The sequence below is a fragment of the Triticum aestivum genome, chromosome 5B, assembly GCF_018294505.1.
Source record: "Triticum aestivum cultivar Chinese Spring chromosome 5B, IWGSC CS RefSeq v2.1, whole genome shotgun sequence".
NCBI classification, from domain to species: Eukaryota; Viridiplantae; Streptophyta; class Magnoliopsida; order Poales; family Poaceae; genus Triticum; species Triticum aestivum.
Window position 1 is genome coordinate 522,150,872 of NC_057807.1, and position 18,796 is coordinate 522,169,667.

Sequence of the window (18,796 nt, forward strand, 5' to 3'; positions counted from 1 at the left end):
CACGTAGGTAAATAAAGACTGACAGATCGATTAATTTTCTTGTACGGGAATCACAATCGCATGGCAGGTAAAAATAATTGACCCAGGCATTGATTTCAAAGCAGCTCGAATTTATACGAAACCAAGGACCGCTGTCTATGTCCCCCTTCTATTCGAACTACAAGGTAACCGTTGCTGCTGTAGTGGAGATCGCAAGAAGCAATACGAGTTCACACCGAGCATGGCATGGATGCTCAGAATTCTACTATCCAGGAGATAACTCAAATTTTCCTGTAGTACTTTAAATCATCACCATATGGCAGGTAAAATTGAATTGGGCATTAATTTTAGAGCAGCTCAGGACTTGTGTAAACCAAAGGACGACTGTCTCCCTTTCCAGTACACGGTGCGATTCAGAGCACGTCGGCCGATTCAAACATATGATGAATGCCAAGCCGTGAATCATCAGAATCTAACAACCCAGATCAGAGATTGATGCATCCTAACCTAAAGCCCTGTGCAAATGTCAAACAGATTGCATGGTACCTACTCTACTGGCCTACAGGGTACTGCTTTGCTCCACCAAATTAGTGTAGTACTACAGCTTTTGAGCTTTCCAAGACACAACCCAAGAAAGAAGAATCAGATCAGGTACAGTGGGCGGATGATTTGCTTCGCCGAATCAGTGTAGTACAGCTTTCCAAAACATGCCAGAAGAAGGAAGAACCGGCTAATTAATCAGGTACGGTCCGTCGATGATTGACACCAAGAGGTTTATAAACATCTGTGGCTACTGTTGAGAGTTCAGAACTGCAGCCCTCTCTCCTGTAGTATCAATCAAGGAAGCATTATTTCTCGACGAGGGAATACAACATATAACAAATAATAATCTTACCAGATTGCACTTCAATAACAGTCTAGTAAGACATACTAGTAAACATCAGGAAGCAGATACTGCCGGCCGAAAGGCAATGTCATCGTCTGACTGAAGACGAGAAATATTTCAAATTTTGCAGTGTAGGAATTCGAAACACCAATTTCTATCAGTGTTACTAAGGAGACAGTATTACTCTATCTGATACTAGGATACAACACACCAGCTTTTAAAAAAATACCACTCCTATAAGATTGCACATCAATAACAGTCTAGCAAATAAACTTCAGGAAGCGAGCAGAAAACACGGTGCCTGTAGCTGCTGGTGAAGTTGATGTGCCTGATCAATGTTGTTTGCCTGATGTGCCTGGCCCTCTATTTGCAGCAGTAAGTGCTGTTCTACAAATTTATGCTGTCATTTATGTTTACTCAAATCTTCTAGCTCCTTAGCTGCTGCTAGCATTAGGCGGCAGCAGAACCTCATATTCTCTTTGTTTCTGCACTGGATGCTGATACTACGTCGTTCCATTATCATGCTGATAGCTGAAACTTCCCGGTCCTTTTGGATCATATGGGAAAAAATGTTTAGGAAGCAGCTACTGCATTCCACAACGCATCCTCTGATGGGCGCTTGATGAAGCCCCTGTCAGCCATTGCTTCCACAAGCTCTTCGTGCTTCCTGAGCTGACCGGCCTTCCTCAGCAGCATCAGCACCATATCATACACTGGCTTCGTGGGTTTCAAAGATTTCTCCTCAACCATTTCCCTCAGCGTCGCATGAGCGCGCCTCCAGTTTCCCCTCCCACAGAATGACTCGATTAAAGCTCCGTAGGTGTTCACGTTTGGCTCCACACCTTGTGCATCCATGTCCTTCTTTATCCTCAGCACCATGTCCATCGACTTCTCCTTATTGAACAACTTCATAAGCAGATTATAAGTCACCACATTCGGCTTGCACTGCAGCTCCTGCATCCGTTCATACAACTTTCGTGCAGCCTCTACATTGCCGGTCCCCAGGACCAGCTTCAGCATGGGATTGAACGTGTGGCAGTCAGGAATACACCCCTTGGCAATCATCTTGGCAAGCACTTTCATCGCTGCGTCAAGGTTGCTCTGCCCTTTCCCGCAATGTGTCTCCATCAAGAAATTGTATGTGATAATGTCCGGATCACAACCAAGCTGCCGCATCTGGTTGTGCACCTGCAGCACCTGCTCAGAACGCCCGGCCTTGACATGAGCCCGCATGATGGCGTTGAAGGTCGCAGTGTTTGGCGGACACCCGGTGTCAATCATCTGGCAGAGGAGCTCCTGCGCACGGGGCACCTGCCCCGCGCGGTACATGGCATCAATCACAGAAGTGTAGGTGTACACGTTCGGCATGATCCCCGCCTGCTGCATCTCAGCGAACACCTGCTCTGCTTTGTCGAGACACCCGGCCCGACACCAGGCATGCACCAGGGTCGTGTAGAGCACTACATCAGGAGGAAATACCGACTTGTAGCTGTCGAACAGAGCCTGGGCCTCACTGGCGAGGCGCTTCTTGGACAGCGCTCCAAGGAGAGAGGCGAGCACCGCAGGGTCGGGGACCCCGGCGCCATACTCCTCCATGCGACGGAACAGCTCGGAAGCCTCGGCAGACATCCCCGCCCGGACGTACCGGCGGATTATGGCGAGGATGACCTGCGACGAGACGGGGATGGAGCGCTCGCGCATTTCGTCGAGCAGGTGTCGGGCGAGCGGGAAGTGGTGGTGCTTCGCGAGCAGGTCGATCATAGCGGCGTAGAGCGCCGGGAGCGAGTCGGCGGGAAGCGACGGGAGGACGTGGTGGAAGAACGTGAGGGCCTCCGGGAACGGGACGCCGCGGCGGAGCGCGAGGAGGCGGCCGAGGAGCTGGAGCGCGAGGTGCGGAGCGGGCGGGGAAGGGAGGAGGCCGTCGAGGGTGGAAGAGAACGCGGCGAGGGGCTCGAATGGCGGCGAGGCCGGGAGCGTAGTCGACGGGTGGGCGCGGCTGTGGTCGAGGATCGCCGCGTGGAGCGAGTCCAGGAGCTTGGCTTCCGAGGGCGTCATGGGGGGAGGCGAGTCGGGAGCCGGTGGCGGAGGCGAGGCGGGCGCCGGCTCTGTGGTGGCCTCGGTGGTGCATAGGCGGCGGAGAAGGAGGCGGGAGGTGGTGGAGAGGTGGTGGTTGCGCTTGAGGAGGAGAGCCATGGTGGCGGCGGCGACTGCTCTGTCGCGGTTGCCGGCGACGTGGGGGCGGTAGTGTTCAGGGTTTCGGTCTGGACTACGTTTTCGATGGGTTCAGGCTGTAGTCATTTCAAGGCCCATGTAGCCCGTGAAGTGAGCTGTTGGGCCGGGCTGTATCACTACCTATTGAAGCTCTTGCATGCAGAGAAGCCCAACCTCTTGCAATTCTTCTCACAAAAAAAAAGCTCAACCACTAGCAAAATAGCTGCTCTTGCTCAAACCATTCTGTCAATTCCCCTATGCACAAGACATATAGAGGACTTCTGGTCGTGGGTACATGAAAAGAACGGAACCTTCTCAGTTCGATCGGCCTACCGTATGCTCATTGACACAAAGCTGGGACGTGAGGCTTGGCTCGAGGGAAGGACTGGTTCGTCGGATACAGCAAGTCAACACAAGGCGTGGATGAAACTCTGGAACTTAGATATACCCTCGAAGGTCAAAATCTTTCTATGGAGGCTTGCCCAGCAATCCATCCCAACTGCGGATCTTCTTCATGAGAGAAACATGTCCACAACTACGTGTTGCGGCCTTTGCGGTGCTGAAGATTCTTGGCAACACTCTGTACTCCATTGCAGCGTCACAAGATGTGTCTGGGCCCTCCAAGATCATGATCTGGTCGAAGCACTTAACAGTACGGTTGAGCCCGACGCAAAAAGGTGGGTGTTCGCACTGCATGACATGCTAACAAGTGAAGAGTTCACCCAGACAATTGTCACCCTCTGGTCGATCTGGTTTGCAAAGAGAAAGGCATTGTATGAGCACATATTTCAGAGTCCCCAAGCGACACATAATTTCATTATGAAGTATCTGAGAGAGTTGAAGGATTGCAAACCCAAGACATCTTCTCCGCGGACAGGGCCTGTGCAGCAGCAGCATTAGCGAGAGGCTTGGAGGCCACCACCACCTGGGTGTGTAAAGATAAAAGTGGATGGGGCTTTGGCACGTCAGGGAAACGGAGGCGCTTTCAGTGCAGTATGCAGGGACTCATCCGGTATGTTTCTGGGTGTTTCAGCTATACGGTGCAAGGACATAACTGATCCGGCAGTTCTTGAGGCTCTGGCATGTCGCGAAGGTCAGGCACTGGCCAATGACCTCGGTGCTACGTATGCGTTAATAGCATCCGACTGCAAGAGGGTTATCCAGGACATCAAGAACAACACTGGAGGAGAATACGGTTCGGTCATTAGGGAAATTTTGGAAACATCATTATTGTTTCAACTTTGTACCTTCACCTTTGAAGGAAGAGAGACTAATATAGAGGCACATAGACTTGCTAGACATGCTTTGGGTCTGGGTCATGGACGCCATCTGTGGCTTATAGATCCACCAGACCTCAATTGTATTCCTATGAACTTGTTGGCTGAATGAAGTAAAGCATGTTTAGACTAAAAAAACAAAAACAAAATAGCTGCTCAGCGATTTTTCGTCGCTTATGATTGCCTATCAGTCTTGAAGGATATCTTTGATAAATTGGGTGCTAGACAAGGAGTCACCATGTGGAGATCAATGCTCTAGCATGAGACTTTGAAGAATGCAAGTTCACCTATGAATGAAGAAACAATAATCATGAAGCTCACAGTTTAGCAAAGTTTTCGTTATCTCTTGATGCAGGCCGTCATGTTAGCTTAGTGTGCCCCATGAATTTGTAATTGTTCCACTAAAAGTCGCCGTTTAATAAAGCAATTTTTTTAGGTGTATATGATGCGCTAGCTAAAAAAATGTATATTGTGCGAAGCTCTGAAAGAATGTATTCTTTTTCTAACATAAATCTATCATAATCTTTATTGCTCATATAACAGTTAAATCATCCACGAGGTTTTACACGCAAGGTTTCTTAAAAAAAGTACCCTAATAGTGAATGAACGTTCACTCAGAGAAAAGTTCCCTGAGCGGTGTGCGCTCTGGGCGGCTCTCGCGAGGGAACATATAGTTCCCCAGGAAAAACCGCTCCAAGGAACTAGCGAAAGAGCCCTCCCTTGCACACCACTGCCCCCCCACCCCACCCCACCCCACAACAATCTTCAGCATTCTCTTTTGCCATGCTATGACAATGTTTATCAGTAGAAAAAAATGACATACTATAGCAGAAAAGGTGCCATGTGTTTCAATCATTTCCACACTACAGCATAGGAGAATCACCATGTTGTAGATGAAGAACATAACAAATGCTACAGTATAGAATAATTGACATGCCACATGAGAGAAAGTTGTCATACATGTCTGAATTGTTATGCTACAACACGTAGGCTTGCAATGCTACAACATAGAATTGTCATGCTATATGAAAGAGATTTGCCTACTTGTTGAGGCATTGACATGCTAGGAGAAGATGATGAATTGTTACAAAGTGCCATGCTCTAGATACATAATTTGCCATTCAGATGTGATTTTTGTTATAGAGTGAAAGTAAAAGAGACACATGAAGAGTCCAAATGATCCACTTGTTCCATTGCAACGTGGGAGACCCACTTATATACATGGTGAAGGGGTGTGTTGGGGAGACACCTCTTCCCCAACAGACACCTCCTCGGAGGCATCCCTCCCATACAATTGATCACATATTTTTATTTCTCAACACTCCTCCTTGATCAATTCGTCATATGTATATTGCAAACTGAAAACTCCTCCAAAAACCCCGTGGGAAAAATTGAGGAGAAACCTTATAATAATATGCCATCGAAAACTCCTTTAAAACCCAGTGGGAAAAATATAAGGAGAAACCAATATGGCACATATCCGCACTTGTATTTATATTATTGTCTCGTTAAAAACCTTATATGAGAAACATCATGGAAAACTCATAAAGGGAAAAAGAGTACAATATGAGTGATCTCAAGATTACCAACGGGTTATAACTTGGGATTTTACTCCCCCTGAAATTTGCAAACCTCAAGAATATCTCATACCGATTCCACGAACCTAGTTCTGGAATATAAACATTGATAGAGACATTGTGAATATCACAATAATTTGTTTGCATAATATCCTCTTACATTTCTGTAATTCACAAGGATAAATATAACCCATAAGCAATAAAAGTGACATTATCTTGGTAGATAATGATAATATCCACATGATTTCACATGTGGCTAATCATTCTATGAAGTCATCTACATTTTGTGATGCTTCAAATAAAATAGAATGATCACTGGAAGGACTCGTTTAGAGTCTATTCTGAAGACTTCCCTCAAAATACTCTTCCAGCAAACCCAGTCTTTGATATAGCATTGTGGGATCTGATAATTAGCCACTATCAATATATCAAACCATGGTCCCATCTTGATTTTTCGGATGGAATTGATCAAGACCCTTTGTGCCCTGGATATAGAAGGATATTCCTTACACAAACCTTATACCTGTCAGGGAATTGCACTGTCAATAAATTGCCAAAAACTATAGTGTCAGACCTGACATATTTTGCAAGATATATGAGTGGTTCAATGGTATTTAGATATGACAACTCATGTCCACTATCACTTCACCATCTCCCCTATGTCTCAAGGATTGGTATCCCATATTAGGTATAATATGACCATATGTGTCTTCGATATAATATATCCATATTGAACTTCTCCAATATTTACGGATATATGAAGACTGATACCTTAGGGGAATATGCTCAAGTCATAAACTTAGCATAATTTGATTTAACCCAAATATTCGTCTTAACATGATTGTGTGTATTTCATGTCTTATATAGACTTTGATGATAAAATCATTGACACCACAAAATAAGGTGATGTAAAATCCAATCCAAGATTTCTTCATGAATATACAACAACAATCATTAGTATGAGAGTAATCCTTGTCAAGGAATAACTCACTTAGTCGGTTGCACCACACAATTCTCCGACTACTTCAAGTCATAGAATGACTTCAGAAGTTCCACACATGCATGTTGCGTTTTACCTTTGAATTCAGAATATTAAGTCATTCAATGACTTCAATATATACATCCAAACTAATTGACCCACGGTAGTATGTAGACATTACATAAATCAACTGTATGGATCTATAGTGCCATTAACTTTTAATATCGACACATAATTCCACTCATACCAAGAAGGTATGTTATATCGTAACCGATGTCGGGTCTCTGTTAAAAAACCCTTGTGCTACAAGCCTCGCATTCTCACCATCTCATTTATTTTTGTTTCCAAACAAAAATTCACTTCTCTTCCCTCTGGAAGATACTTATGAGAAGCAGGTTTTACAATGGTAAATACCTCTCTTTTGATGAGCGAGTGCCAATCTTCCTTAATTGCTTCCTTTCATTTGAACCAATATAAGTGCAACAACACTCTCCATGGATTTGGTTCAGGGCCCAAAAGGATTCTAGCAATTCTCGAAAGAATTTTATGTCGACATATGTAGACTTTCTCATATATGATTCTCATGAATCAATATCATTGTGGAATTCTTATTACGCCTCTTAACTCCTTGTGATTTCCCACAACAACGGAGTCAAGGTGTTTCGATGTCCCAACACATAAAATTGTGTGCACATATGTGTTGGACTTTGGATGCCGCGCATCCCTCAGGTGTCATTCAACCAGAGGTTGAATCATATTTACTGATCGAGGGGTCAATCTCCTCTGTTTTCACTGAAACATATGAGAACTTAATCTCATGCGACCAGAATTACCCCCCTCTTGCTCTCATCTAGGGAGACGAGTGGTTTATTAGGTACCTCCACTCGTTCTGGTACTTGACCATAGTGACACCTTTGTCATCAGTAAATATACTTGGCAGATTATTTGCAATATGCTGCAAATTTTTCATAACTTGAACCTGCATTTCAGATTCTGAAGTACGTGGACAAAATGTCTATGACATTTCTTATCCATTTCCTGGCATTCTTTGTGGTACTCATCTCCCCCTAATGCCAGAAAATGTTCTTATTGCAAAAGCAATCAGCGTATGGGCTGCAAATAACTCCCCTATAAGGGTTAAGATATTTAGCGGATTAACAAACATACCACAATTATTCCTCACATAGATCCCAACCATATGTGAAGGCCCATGATGTACGCTGGGGTGGTGATATCGGTATACAACCGAATTACCGTAGATGGGAAATACTTCACTTATTTTCACGTACAAACTGCAAGGGGGTGCAGTATCATTTGATCTTATTTAGATTAAATATGTGGAGTGTGAGACCGCATGTTACCATCAACAAAATGTTGGTAAATCACAATTCTGCAACATTGGCTATGCAATTGAATCTCTTTCATAAGAGATCAAGCCAAACCATTCTGGTTATGTACTATATACTGAATATAACCATTGAATGCTCGTGAATCAAGTTCAACGACATTTCTATTCCAATGGAATTATCCCACATGAGGATAATTTGCTCTAAATTCGTCAATTTGAGCAATTAATTCAGTAAACACATGGTTTTGTGTGAATGATACACATCTAAGACCATGTTCTAGATGCGTCTATGAACACCATGAAGTACCAACATAACCCAGATAATGGTTGAATAATCCAAACATATTCTTGAATGCAATCAAGAGTATTGGCTGGCTCATTTCAAATTTTAAGGTGAGAGTGCCTTATTAATTCCCCAATGTCACATGCAGTGCACAAAACAATCTGATGATTGTTGGGAATATTGCAACTTGTCAAGTTGTAGCCAACAGAATTGTCAACAATTTCTCTAATCGTCCAATATCATAATGACAAAGGAGAAAAAATTATTATATATGCAACAAGATTGAGTATAAACTAATTCATACACTCAATTATCTCAACTATCATGTCTGAGGGACAAGATGTTGCAATTTATACTATATGTAGTAGTACAATTATAGGCCAATGATATTTAAGGATAACTAGGAACACGAGATCTCCAAAATATCTTTGGAATATCATTCCACAAGCATATCATCAATATAGAGGAGTCGATTCTCCTTTTATCATGCCAGAGTGTTCTCTGGTTGTTTCCTTTTGAAGTAGAACTTCAAACTTATCCCATTAAAATCATTTGCCTCCAGTGAGCCGGTGGTATGATTCAACCCAATACTTGACCGATTGGTAATTATTAGTACGACATTTCGTAAAACCACCATTTTGACAAACTTGAAAGTTGTCATTATGATCATTTAAATTAAATAATCCATTCCCTTTTGAGATATACACTCAATTTCTGCTTGTCATTTTTTTCTCTTCACTTTACATTCAACTCCTCGTGGTTCTCTAACCACTATTGCTTAGTACTAAGAGTACTAGCGTGAATTTCAGGCATTGCAACTTGAAACAAAGATGATATTTCCGTTTACCATCCTAGGAGAATGTAAAGTGCAGTAATGTTTTATAGTCAGATATGTATCTGAAGCCGCCTTATCACATAATCTCAACTTAGTATTGATTTATAGACAGCAGAATAATAAGCCTCAACAGACTTGAAGTCCTTAATACGAATGAATAATCATTCGTGTGATGCTTATAACAATATATCTCGCCTCAATGAAGCCTTAGAGGGAAAATGGATATTCATTATCCATTACATACTCAGTTTATAAACCGAGTCATTGCGATGTCACATAAACGCAAATATGCACATTTTAGCTATTTATAAATAGCCATGACATTCTCTGCAAGTGGAGTCTTTATGGCCACAAGGCCATGGGTCGACAAGATCACTATGTCCATGACCCATGTCAAATAATTATTCCCACCTAATGTCATCGCATCGCATTACCTTTCGAAAAGTCAGCCATATGATGCATGAAATACTCATGCATTAATTTACCTTCAGTAAATTAAGTAGGATCAAAATGCTATGGCTAAGCATAATCATGGTCACGGTGATTCTTAGTGATTCATAGGGCAAGCCTTCCAGAAGAACACCACAATGTGGTGTAGATCTTCAAATTAAAGGTAGTCACCTCAAAAGGGACAAGCCTTTAATTTTCTTGAAACACATGGAGATAGCCGACCACCTAGTGGTGCCTCACTCTTATGGATAGTTCCCATTGATCATAGTCCCCACAACCATATGTTATTTATAACACATGAAGGTAGTCACCAAAAAAAATGGCATAAACCTCTCAGCTGTGCATGAAACTTAATTCATAGCTATGATGGCGTCTCATAAGTTGTGTATGCATGGAAGGTAATCACCAAAATATGCAAGTGTTTTGCATAATTCTCTTCATAGAATAATATGCAACATAGTCACCAATGCCTTGGATTCATCTCCTGATGGAGTATGTGACACTATAGTCACAACCAATGACAAATGTTGTGTAATTGACAAGTATTTGGAAAAATATCATGAAGGTAGGCACCAGCGGTGTAGGCCTCATAATTACTATGTCATAAATTTTGTGCCTTCACTTTTGCTTTGAATAAATGGAGATAATCACTACCAAGTAGTGCATACCTCACTCTTATGGAGCATCTCACAACCTTATGTTAATTAAAAACACATTGAAGGTAATCACGACATAGTGTGGTGTAGTCCTCGCAATTGTGAACGAAATTAATTCGTTGCCATAATGCAATCCATAAGTTGTGTGCAAAATTGAAAGTGGTCATTATGTCAAAATGACATAATATAGACCTCATAATAACATTGCATAATCTGAAATTAAGCAGTGAGTACCATTTGTCGATTCCTTGTGACAAATGTAAATTTGACATAGTCAGGCAGCAGTGTCATACACTTCACTACCTCATGTTTCCAAATTTGCAAGCAAATTTCATATTCTATGTGAAAAATGGAACCAACATATTGCTTTGCAACAGTATTACTTATGTAATACAAATAAATGCAGAAGTATAGACATACTTGTACAACGTATATGAGGACTTTTGGGGTCTCAAATGGTCATTTTACATGATGTAAAATGATGCATAATCAATTAGTATGCAATTTAGCAAGACCCGATGGTCTATCATGTATATTTGCTCCGAAGCCTGAGGCATAAGCCGCAAATAACAATAACCTTGTGGTTAAATTGCTGAAAAACAGTGAGCCTGGTGGCCGAATCATAGATTTTGCATAAGTCCAAAAGCTAAACTTCAAGATCTGAAAAGCCTGAGGCCGAATCAGAGATTCCATGGACTTGTTACCATAGAACACGAGGGCTGATTTTAAAAAATCGCGAAAGAAATAGGATTTTTTTTCCTTTCCCGTCGGTTCCATCCCTAGAGGGGATTTTGTAACTGCCATCTTCGGGCGTTCGAGACCACGCCATGCGTCGCCGCCGGCTGCGCCTCGACGCCGATCGGGCGGGGTGCCAACCCCAACCACTAGACTCCTTTGGGAGGCCGCAGGCACGAGCGCCCACTTCTGCGCCAGAGTGCGTTGCCGGCCACTTCGAGATCGTCACACCAGGAGGACGCCCGTGGCAGTGGCTTGGTGCGCACTTCTCCCACAGTCGCGCCGGTGCACATCGCAGTGGGTAGCGGCGGTACGCCTTGCAGTCTGCACGGTCTTGGAAAACCACATCGGCGGCTGCAATTTGCCAAGCGCAAGCGTCTCCCGCCATGAAAATCCCCGTTCCTGGGGTGAAGATCATCTTCCAGTGATTCCTACATTTGTATCGTACAGACAATACGCAATTAGGAATTAGATCTTTGATCTTAATTAGAATGACAAGCGATTTGGCTTTCTTCTGATTAATTTCTTGCACTGATTCATGTATGGGCGTCTTTCTCCGTAAACGGCATGGTGTGTCGCCGTCTTCAGTGCATAACCGCAGCCGCGCTGTCGTGCATGTATGCCATGCTTGCCGCCGGCCGGTCTCTTCTTGGTTGATTTGATGAAGGAATTCTCAAAGAAGAAAACACAACGGATCAGAGAGTGCCTTCTTGTTAATCACAAGAGGACAACAAAATTGACATTCTCCTGATTCTTTTCATGTCGGATGCACGCATGCTCCATCGCGCTGTCACTGCAGCCCCGTTGTTGGTGTCGCCTCGTAGTGCCGCAATTGATGCCTTCAGGCACTGGCGTGATGCTGCCGCCCCTGGAGGAGCGGCGTCGCGGCCGAGCGCCTCCGCGCATACTGGTCCGATGTTCAAAAGGACGGCCTCTCGACGGTTTCTTCTTCTCGTGTCGTCAATTGCTCTTGGTACAGTCTAGGTGCTGATAACGTGTTATAGAGTGAAAGTAAAAGAGACACATGAAGAGTCCAAAAAATCCACTTGTTCCATTGCAACGTGGGAGACCCACTTATATACATGATGAAGGGGTGTGTTGGGGAGACACCTCTTCCCCAACAGACACCTCCTGTGAGGCATCCCTCCCATACAATTGATCACATATTTTTATTTCTCAATAATTTTGAAGGACAAGATAGGGGGTGGGTCTTTTGCTTGATTTTCCTATTTTATGTCTTTTATTCGTTGAGAGTGGTGCATTGAAGCGAACAAGTGTACCACCATGATTGCCACGTATCGCTAATTGAAATTCATGTGAGCGCTAACACACCCGGCATCCCTCAGAAAACGGGGAAAATCAGTTCCATATAAGGTTTCTGGAAAATATTTATATGGTGCCGCAATACGTGGCGTGGACTTATGAGGGTTGATAAAAAAACTTTTTTTTTGCGGTTGATAAAAAAACTTGACGTGGACCCGTCATGGTACGCTTGACGGCTTGAGGTCGCGTGAACGCCGGTATATATAGTCGGACAAGCTGACGCGGTGAGCTTATCAACATGGAGGAACCCAAGAAGCTGGGGAAGGAAGGGCAGTGGTAGGTGACCATTCCGTTCGTCCGTGCCGGCGGCCGTGACATCGAAAAACTAATCTAACGCTGATAATCAACCATGGTAAAATACTTCATACTTGGACTCGGCCTCCGGGTGTGTGCGCGACTTTGCCGGGCGTACGCTCTGCACGTTCAAACCGCCCGGGAGAATGAGATCACGCGTATCATATGACTGACCTCTATCCTCCATAAATCATTGGTGGTTGTTTTTTAAGGTAACCAAGGCATGTCTGGTGGAATAACATAACACATGCAGGTGGGGCACCGAGACTGGCTGGCAGTGTAAACAGCAAGCTCAACAAAAAAAAAGCTACTACACGTTTTCATTGCCCACAGTCTCAAGAAAGAAAATTAAAGAAAGAAAGAAAGAAAAATAGGACGAGAGCTGATCCCCACCCACAGGTCAAAACCACCATTCATTACGGGAGAAACTTTCTTCACTGGTACGTAGTACTACGTGCAGCCTTTTTCCACGGCGTAATGCCTGATGGCGTACCGAGCTAGCTAGCTAAGCAACAACGCAACATGCAGGTCGTGCGGCGGAGCAAGCCAACGATCGAATTGATTCGCACAGCGACGGGCCGGCCGGGACTGGGACGGAATTTGGCCCTACTCCCGTTCGCGTACACACGGCCGGGGAGGCTCCGACCGAGCCCTGGCCGATCGATCGATCACTACGGACGTACGTATACCGTAGCTTACAGCGCCAGCGAGCCGTCGTCGTCGTCGGCCACGGGCGCCGGCGCCACGACGGCGCGCGCGGGGGTGACGAGGCAAACGGCGGCGACGTCGACGCGACGCGGCCGTGGGATTATGTCACGGGGAAACCGGGTCGCCTCAGTACTGAGCGCCGAGGTCGCGCGGGAAACGCTAATATAATCCTGGGGCGCGCGTGCCGGATCCGGTCCACGAACGTACGTACGTCCCGACCACGACCTCGTCGGCGCCCACTGGCTAGCTAGCTGGAACGAGCGCGGTTTCGCCGCGGGGATTAATGACGAGTAGTTCTGTACCACGCTAGCTGCTGCGGCCGGAACGAACCTGCTGCCCCCGCCGGTTTCCCGGCCTTTGACCACCGCACACGCCATTCCACCAGTGCCTGCGCGGTGCGCCGTCACATCGCGACCCCGCAGGCTTATTTTACTCCGTCACCAACCAGCCTCCTCCTCCCGTGCCCGGCCAACGCCCCTCGTATATAACCAGGACCAGTACACCGTACATGGGACAAGGCTGAAAAGGCAAACATCCATCGAGCTGATCAACCAAGAATCTATAGCTAGCTAGCGCGTCCAGGTCTCGGCAGAAGCAGGCGATGGAGAGGAAGCCGAAGAAGCACGCGAGGACCAGGAGCGGCGCCCTGGCGTCCTTCCTCAGGTCCACGGCGGCCTCCTTCTCCTCCTCCACGGCCACCACCTTCGGCTCCCGCCCCGCCGGCGGCGGCAAGGCGTCCTTCAACCACCGCAACGCCTTCTCCGGCCCCATGGTCTCCATCGTGCCGCCCGAGGCGCGCGGCGGCGGCAGGAGGCGGGGCGGTAGTAAGCAGGGGGACGGCAGCGGGTACCGGACGCCGGAGGCCTCGTCGCCCAAGGTGTCGTGCATCGGGCAGATCAAGCGGAGCAAGTCCAAGACCAGCAAGGCCAGGAAGGCGGCAAAGAACGTCGCCCCCGCGGCGGCCTGCGGGATGGACGGCGGTGCCTGCCCGATGCCGCCGCGGCCGCCGGCCCACAGCAGGCCGAAGAGGTCGCTCGTCAGGCGGATGTTCTCCCGACGGAGCAGGTCTCGGCCTTCGTCCTCCTCGTCGTCCCACAAGTCGAGCGGCGCTGCCGATCTTTTCAAGGGGAGGCCGGGGAGCAGCGCCGCCGTGGCTGCTGCGCCGGTGTCGGGGCCGGGGATGGCAGGGCTGGGACAGATGAAGCGGTTCACGAGCGGGCGCGGGGCGTTCCAGGACTTCGACTGGAGGGAGGCCGAGAGGAGGGGGTCCGACGTCGACGTGGACGACGATTACGCGGACGACGGGTTCGTGGCGTTCTCGGCGCCACTGGTGCTCGGCGGCGGGGTGGTGGCGTCGGAGCCCAGGAAGGAGGTGAACCTGTGGCGGCGCCGCCCCATGTCCCCTCCCACTCCGCTGGAGCTCCCCTGAGAGCGGTCGCCGCAGCAGCTAGCAGCAGCTAGCAGGCCTGCATGCGCGCATGCAGGCCATGCCAAACGTGTCGATCGTCTGTTCTTTCATCCCTAGAGTTTGTACAGTAGTGGTATACTTCTACGTGATGCTCATACAAAGTAGGTAGTATCGATTTGATTTTGTAAACGCGTGATGATCCCTATTCTGGAAGGAATTGAAGAAGTTTTTTTTTAAAAAAATCAGCAGGAGTGAAAGCATAATTTTGCAAAGTCGACGAACGAGCATAATTTCGCACACACGCATCCTTGCTTGCTTTGGTTGGTCGAACAAGCTTGCGAGCGTCGGCGGCGAGCATATCCTCTCCAAAGAGAGGCTTGGTCGTTGTCCTCTTTTCCAAGATGAGAAACATATTTTATACGCTAGCTACACTTCAGCCTCCGATTTTGAGAAGGATTTTGACATAATTAATGGTTCCGATCGGTGTCATGGTCGAAACAGTCGTCATAATGGACAAGAACATAAGCAAGTAACTTACACATATTTCTAGACTATGTTACTACCTCCATAGTGGGTAGAAACATCTATGTAGTGTCATGCAACGATGTATTTATTAGGTTATAGACTCATTGTTTTTTGAAGTGTGTGATGTTCCGGTAACTTAGCTAGTTACCACAAGCACCTCTCTCTTTATTAAATATGTGCCACATAAGCAAAGTTGTATTGGAGTGTGTGATGTTACTCCCAAGTTCCTCCCCATTGTGACCAGCCTCAAGACGATGGCGCCTTCCGTCCATACCATGGGCCCGATCGATCATCATGTCATGTTCACAGCAGTTTTGTGTCGATGCACGTTTCGTCTAGAAAACTAAAAAACCCCGGTTAATTATGAGCGTGGAGTGTTTTCGGTCTCAGAATTTTGGTCAACACAAGTTACCACTGTAGACTTGGATGTCGGCCAGACCATCATATGTTAGCCGAACGCGGGACTGACTCTCGTTAATGGACATACTACTATTCAAATGATCTAGCTAATGATCTTCACATGGGCCATATGGCACATGTGCTAAGCAATCCAAACTGTTCGAGAAAAATGGTCATATATATGCACCCAGTTGATCAAGACAACATGCATTATATTGTTGATTCGTGAGGTGTTTTACACGTGAGAAACTAGCATGGTTCTTTTTTTCAGTCTATTCATCTTCAATCATGGTACGACAACGAACACCATAAATAATAAAAATTACATTCAAAACCGTATTCCCTGATAAAGTTGTCTTGAGCAGTGCGGGAGATCGACCGGAGAATGGATCGAGTAGACTCCCTTAGGGCCGATTAAATCACACACGAGGAACTTTTCTTTCTTCCGCCCTTTTTGATTTGAAGGGTATGTTCTAAAAAAAGAAAGGCAGATGTAAATACTTCGAAGAGGCGGATCGGTAGGGATGGAATGGTCAATCATCAAGTCAAGGATGACTTCTATGTTGGCGAAACGATGGGGGAGAGAGAGCACGCCAGTGATTCTCCGAGTCAGTCTTCATTTCCAATGCCTTAGAAAACAGGTCGAGATAGATGACAACACCTTTTTTGTCCTCTTCCTTACCGGGAAAGCGCACTTCTCTTCTTCTTCTAGCCTTCACCTCCTGGGCCCGGAAATAGAACCCAACCCCCTTTCTAATCATTTCATTTATGGAAGCAGGCGGGATCCAGAGCTAAGCCCCCTCCTATTTGAAGCCGGGTGTGGCCTCGCCCTTTTGCTCTCATTCGGTTTGGATCCACGAAGGCGCCGCCTAGACTAGGAGCGCCACTCATATTCAAAAGACGCCCAGCTTTCAAGACGACGATAATCATTAGTAAACTTTTTCCAGTATCATGGAATAGCATGGCCCAGGGCTAAGGTAACTCAAGTGGGAGAGTTGTGCTACGGGTGAACTTATTGCACAGTTCAGAGAGCACTTGTGTATGTGATGCAAGTGAACGTGTACGAAAAAGCTCTCATAAAGTTTCGTTGTTTGTCCCATCGTTGGCCCTATCTATGTTTCTATGATGGCCCAAGAACACGCTCATTCTTCAGCCATAGAGAGACTTTTGAATTGTGAGGTACCTTTACAAGCTCAATATATAAGAGAGTTATTCTATGAAATAACTCAAATTTCAAATCATTCACTTGTTTCAACTACTCATGCTATGGACGTGGGAGCATCAACTCTGTTCCTTTGGGCTTTTGAGGAGTGGGAGAAATTGTTGAAATTTTATGAAAGAGTCCCGGGAGCTAGTATGCATGCCAGTTTCATACGACCTAGTGGAGTGGCACAAGATCCGCCTCTTGGCTTATGTCGAGATATTAATTCCTCCACACAACAATTTTCTTCTTGCATCGATGAATTGGAAGAGATGTCAACCGACAACCGTATCTGGAAACAACGATTAATGGATATTGGTACCGTCACTGCGCAGCAAGCAAAGGATTGGGGATTCAGTGGTGTAATGTTAAGAGGTCGCGCGACATGAAGATACTGATAGCCATATGGGGGAGTTCCCTTCAGGAAACAAAGGTTCAGCCTAACCCTACAAAAGCATGCATATGTTGTCAGTGAAGATTTGTGTGAAGCCTTAGAGACGACATGCCCGGGGCTAGGGTCAGCTGAAGGGGACAGCGTAACGGAGCGAATGTGTGTAAGCCACGTCAAAGTTTCCTATTCTAGGCGGGGTGGGCCATCAACCTTCAAATGTTGTTGGTCCTACGGGCTGTGAATGGATTCGTCTCTGGCTTCTGGGCACGTCAAAACTGCATGAGTTCATCGGGGTCACTAGTAGAAAAAGGGTCTAATGTTCAGCACATTAGTGCCGGTTCAAACGGCTAGGCGGGCGTCGATCATTAGTATCGGTTCATGGAGAACCTTTAGTACCGGTTCATGCCACGAACCGGTACTAAAGAGGCTGTGGCAGGCTGTTGTCAGGCTGGGGCCCATCTAGCACAGATAGCACCGGTTCATGCCACAAACCGGTGCTAAAGTTATTTAGTTGCAGCGGTTTTTTAGTCCCACCTCGCTCGACTAACAATGTTATTACCACCTTAAATATGTTACTTCTCAAACTATCACAACCACTTGGTCTTCAGTGAACTCTATGTGTAGGATTTGTGGCTGCAATAGGAGTCTTAGCCGGTTCTTAAACCAGGGTAAATTTCTATTGACAATTTAGATTCTACACAAAAAGATCATTGATGATCAATGTATTTTTTATGTATATTTTTATATTTACATGGACGAAAACTCATCAGTTACGCCGGTCATAAACTTTCAATCCTTTCTGACATCATTTGCTATTTTCATGCATTTACAGATTTGTTTTGAGCTAAATGACCCTGAAATTGAAAAGCACTACAAATGAACTCTGAAAAGGTTGAAACTTGGCATGGTATCATCATTTTCACCCACATAGCATGTGCGAAAAAGTAGAGAGGGTTACGGCAAAAACTGGATGCACCTCGTGTACAAACTGGACAATCTCTTTCGAAGTATCAGGGTTTCAGATGAAAACTCATCTGTTACATCGACACTTTATTTTTTTAAACTTATTACAACTCCAGACTTTTTTGCGTTCAATATGAACCATTCAAAGCCACGTCATAAACTTTTAACCCTTTCTGACATCATTTGCTATTTTTCATGCATTTACAAATTTGTTTTGAGCTCAATGACCCTGAAATTGAAAAGCACTATAAATGAACTCTGAAAAGGTTGGAACTTGGCATGGTATCATCATTTCACCCACATAGCATGTGCGAAAAAGTAGAGAGGGTTACGGCAAAAATTGGATGCACTTCGTGTATAAACTGGAC

The 18,796-nt window shown here is 45.7% G+C and overlaps 2 protein-coding genes across 2 annotated transcripts; one reads left to right on the top strand and one right to left on the bottom strand.

Annotated features, from left to right (window-relative positions):
• Positions 1–913: 913 nt before the first annotated feature.
• LOC123112909 (pentatricopeptide repeat-containing protein At1g20300, mitochondrial) lies at positions 914–3,131 on the bottom strand. The gene has a single exon (XM_044534008.1). It carries the CDS (start codon positions 3,056–3,058, stop codon positions 1,439–1,441), a length of 1,620 nt encoding a protein of 539 aa, XP_044389943.1. The 5' UTR covers positions 3,059–3,131; the 3' UTR covers positions 914–1,438.
• A 10,907-nt stretch (positions 3,132–14,038) lies between these two features.
• Positions 14,039–15,221, top strand: LOC123116721 (uncharacterized protein At1g76070). The gene has a single exon (XM_044537642.1). It carries the CDS (start codon positions 14,143–14,145, stop codon positions 14,968–14,970), a length of 828 nt encoding a protein of 275 aa, XP_044393577.1. The 5' UTR covers positions 14,039–14,142; the 3' UTR covers positions 14,971–15,221.
• Positions 15,222–18,796: the final 3,575 nt, after the last annotated feature.

Excerpts from the sequence above, each read along its gene's own strand:
- LOC123116721 (XM_044537642.1), top strand. The coding sequence starts at position 14,143 with ATGGAGAGGAAGCCGAAGAAGCACGCGAGGACCAGGAGCGGCGCCCTG.
- LOC123112909 (XM_044534008.1), bottom strand. The coding sequence starts at position 3,058 with ATGGCTCTCCTCCTCAAGCGCAACCACCACCTCTCCACCACCTCCCGC.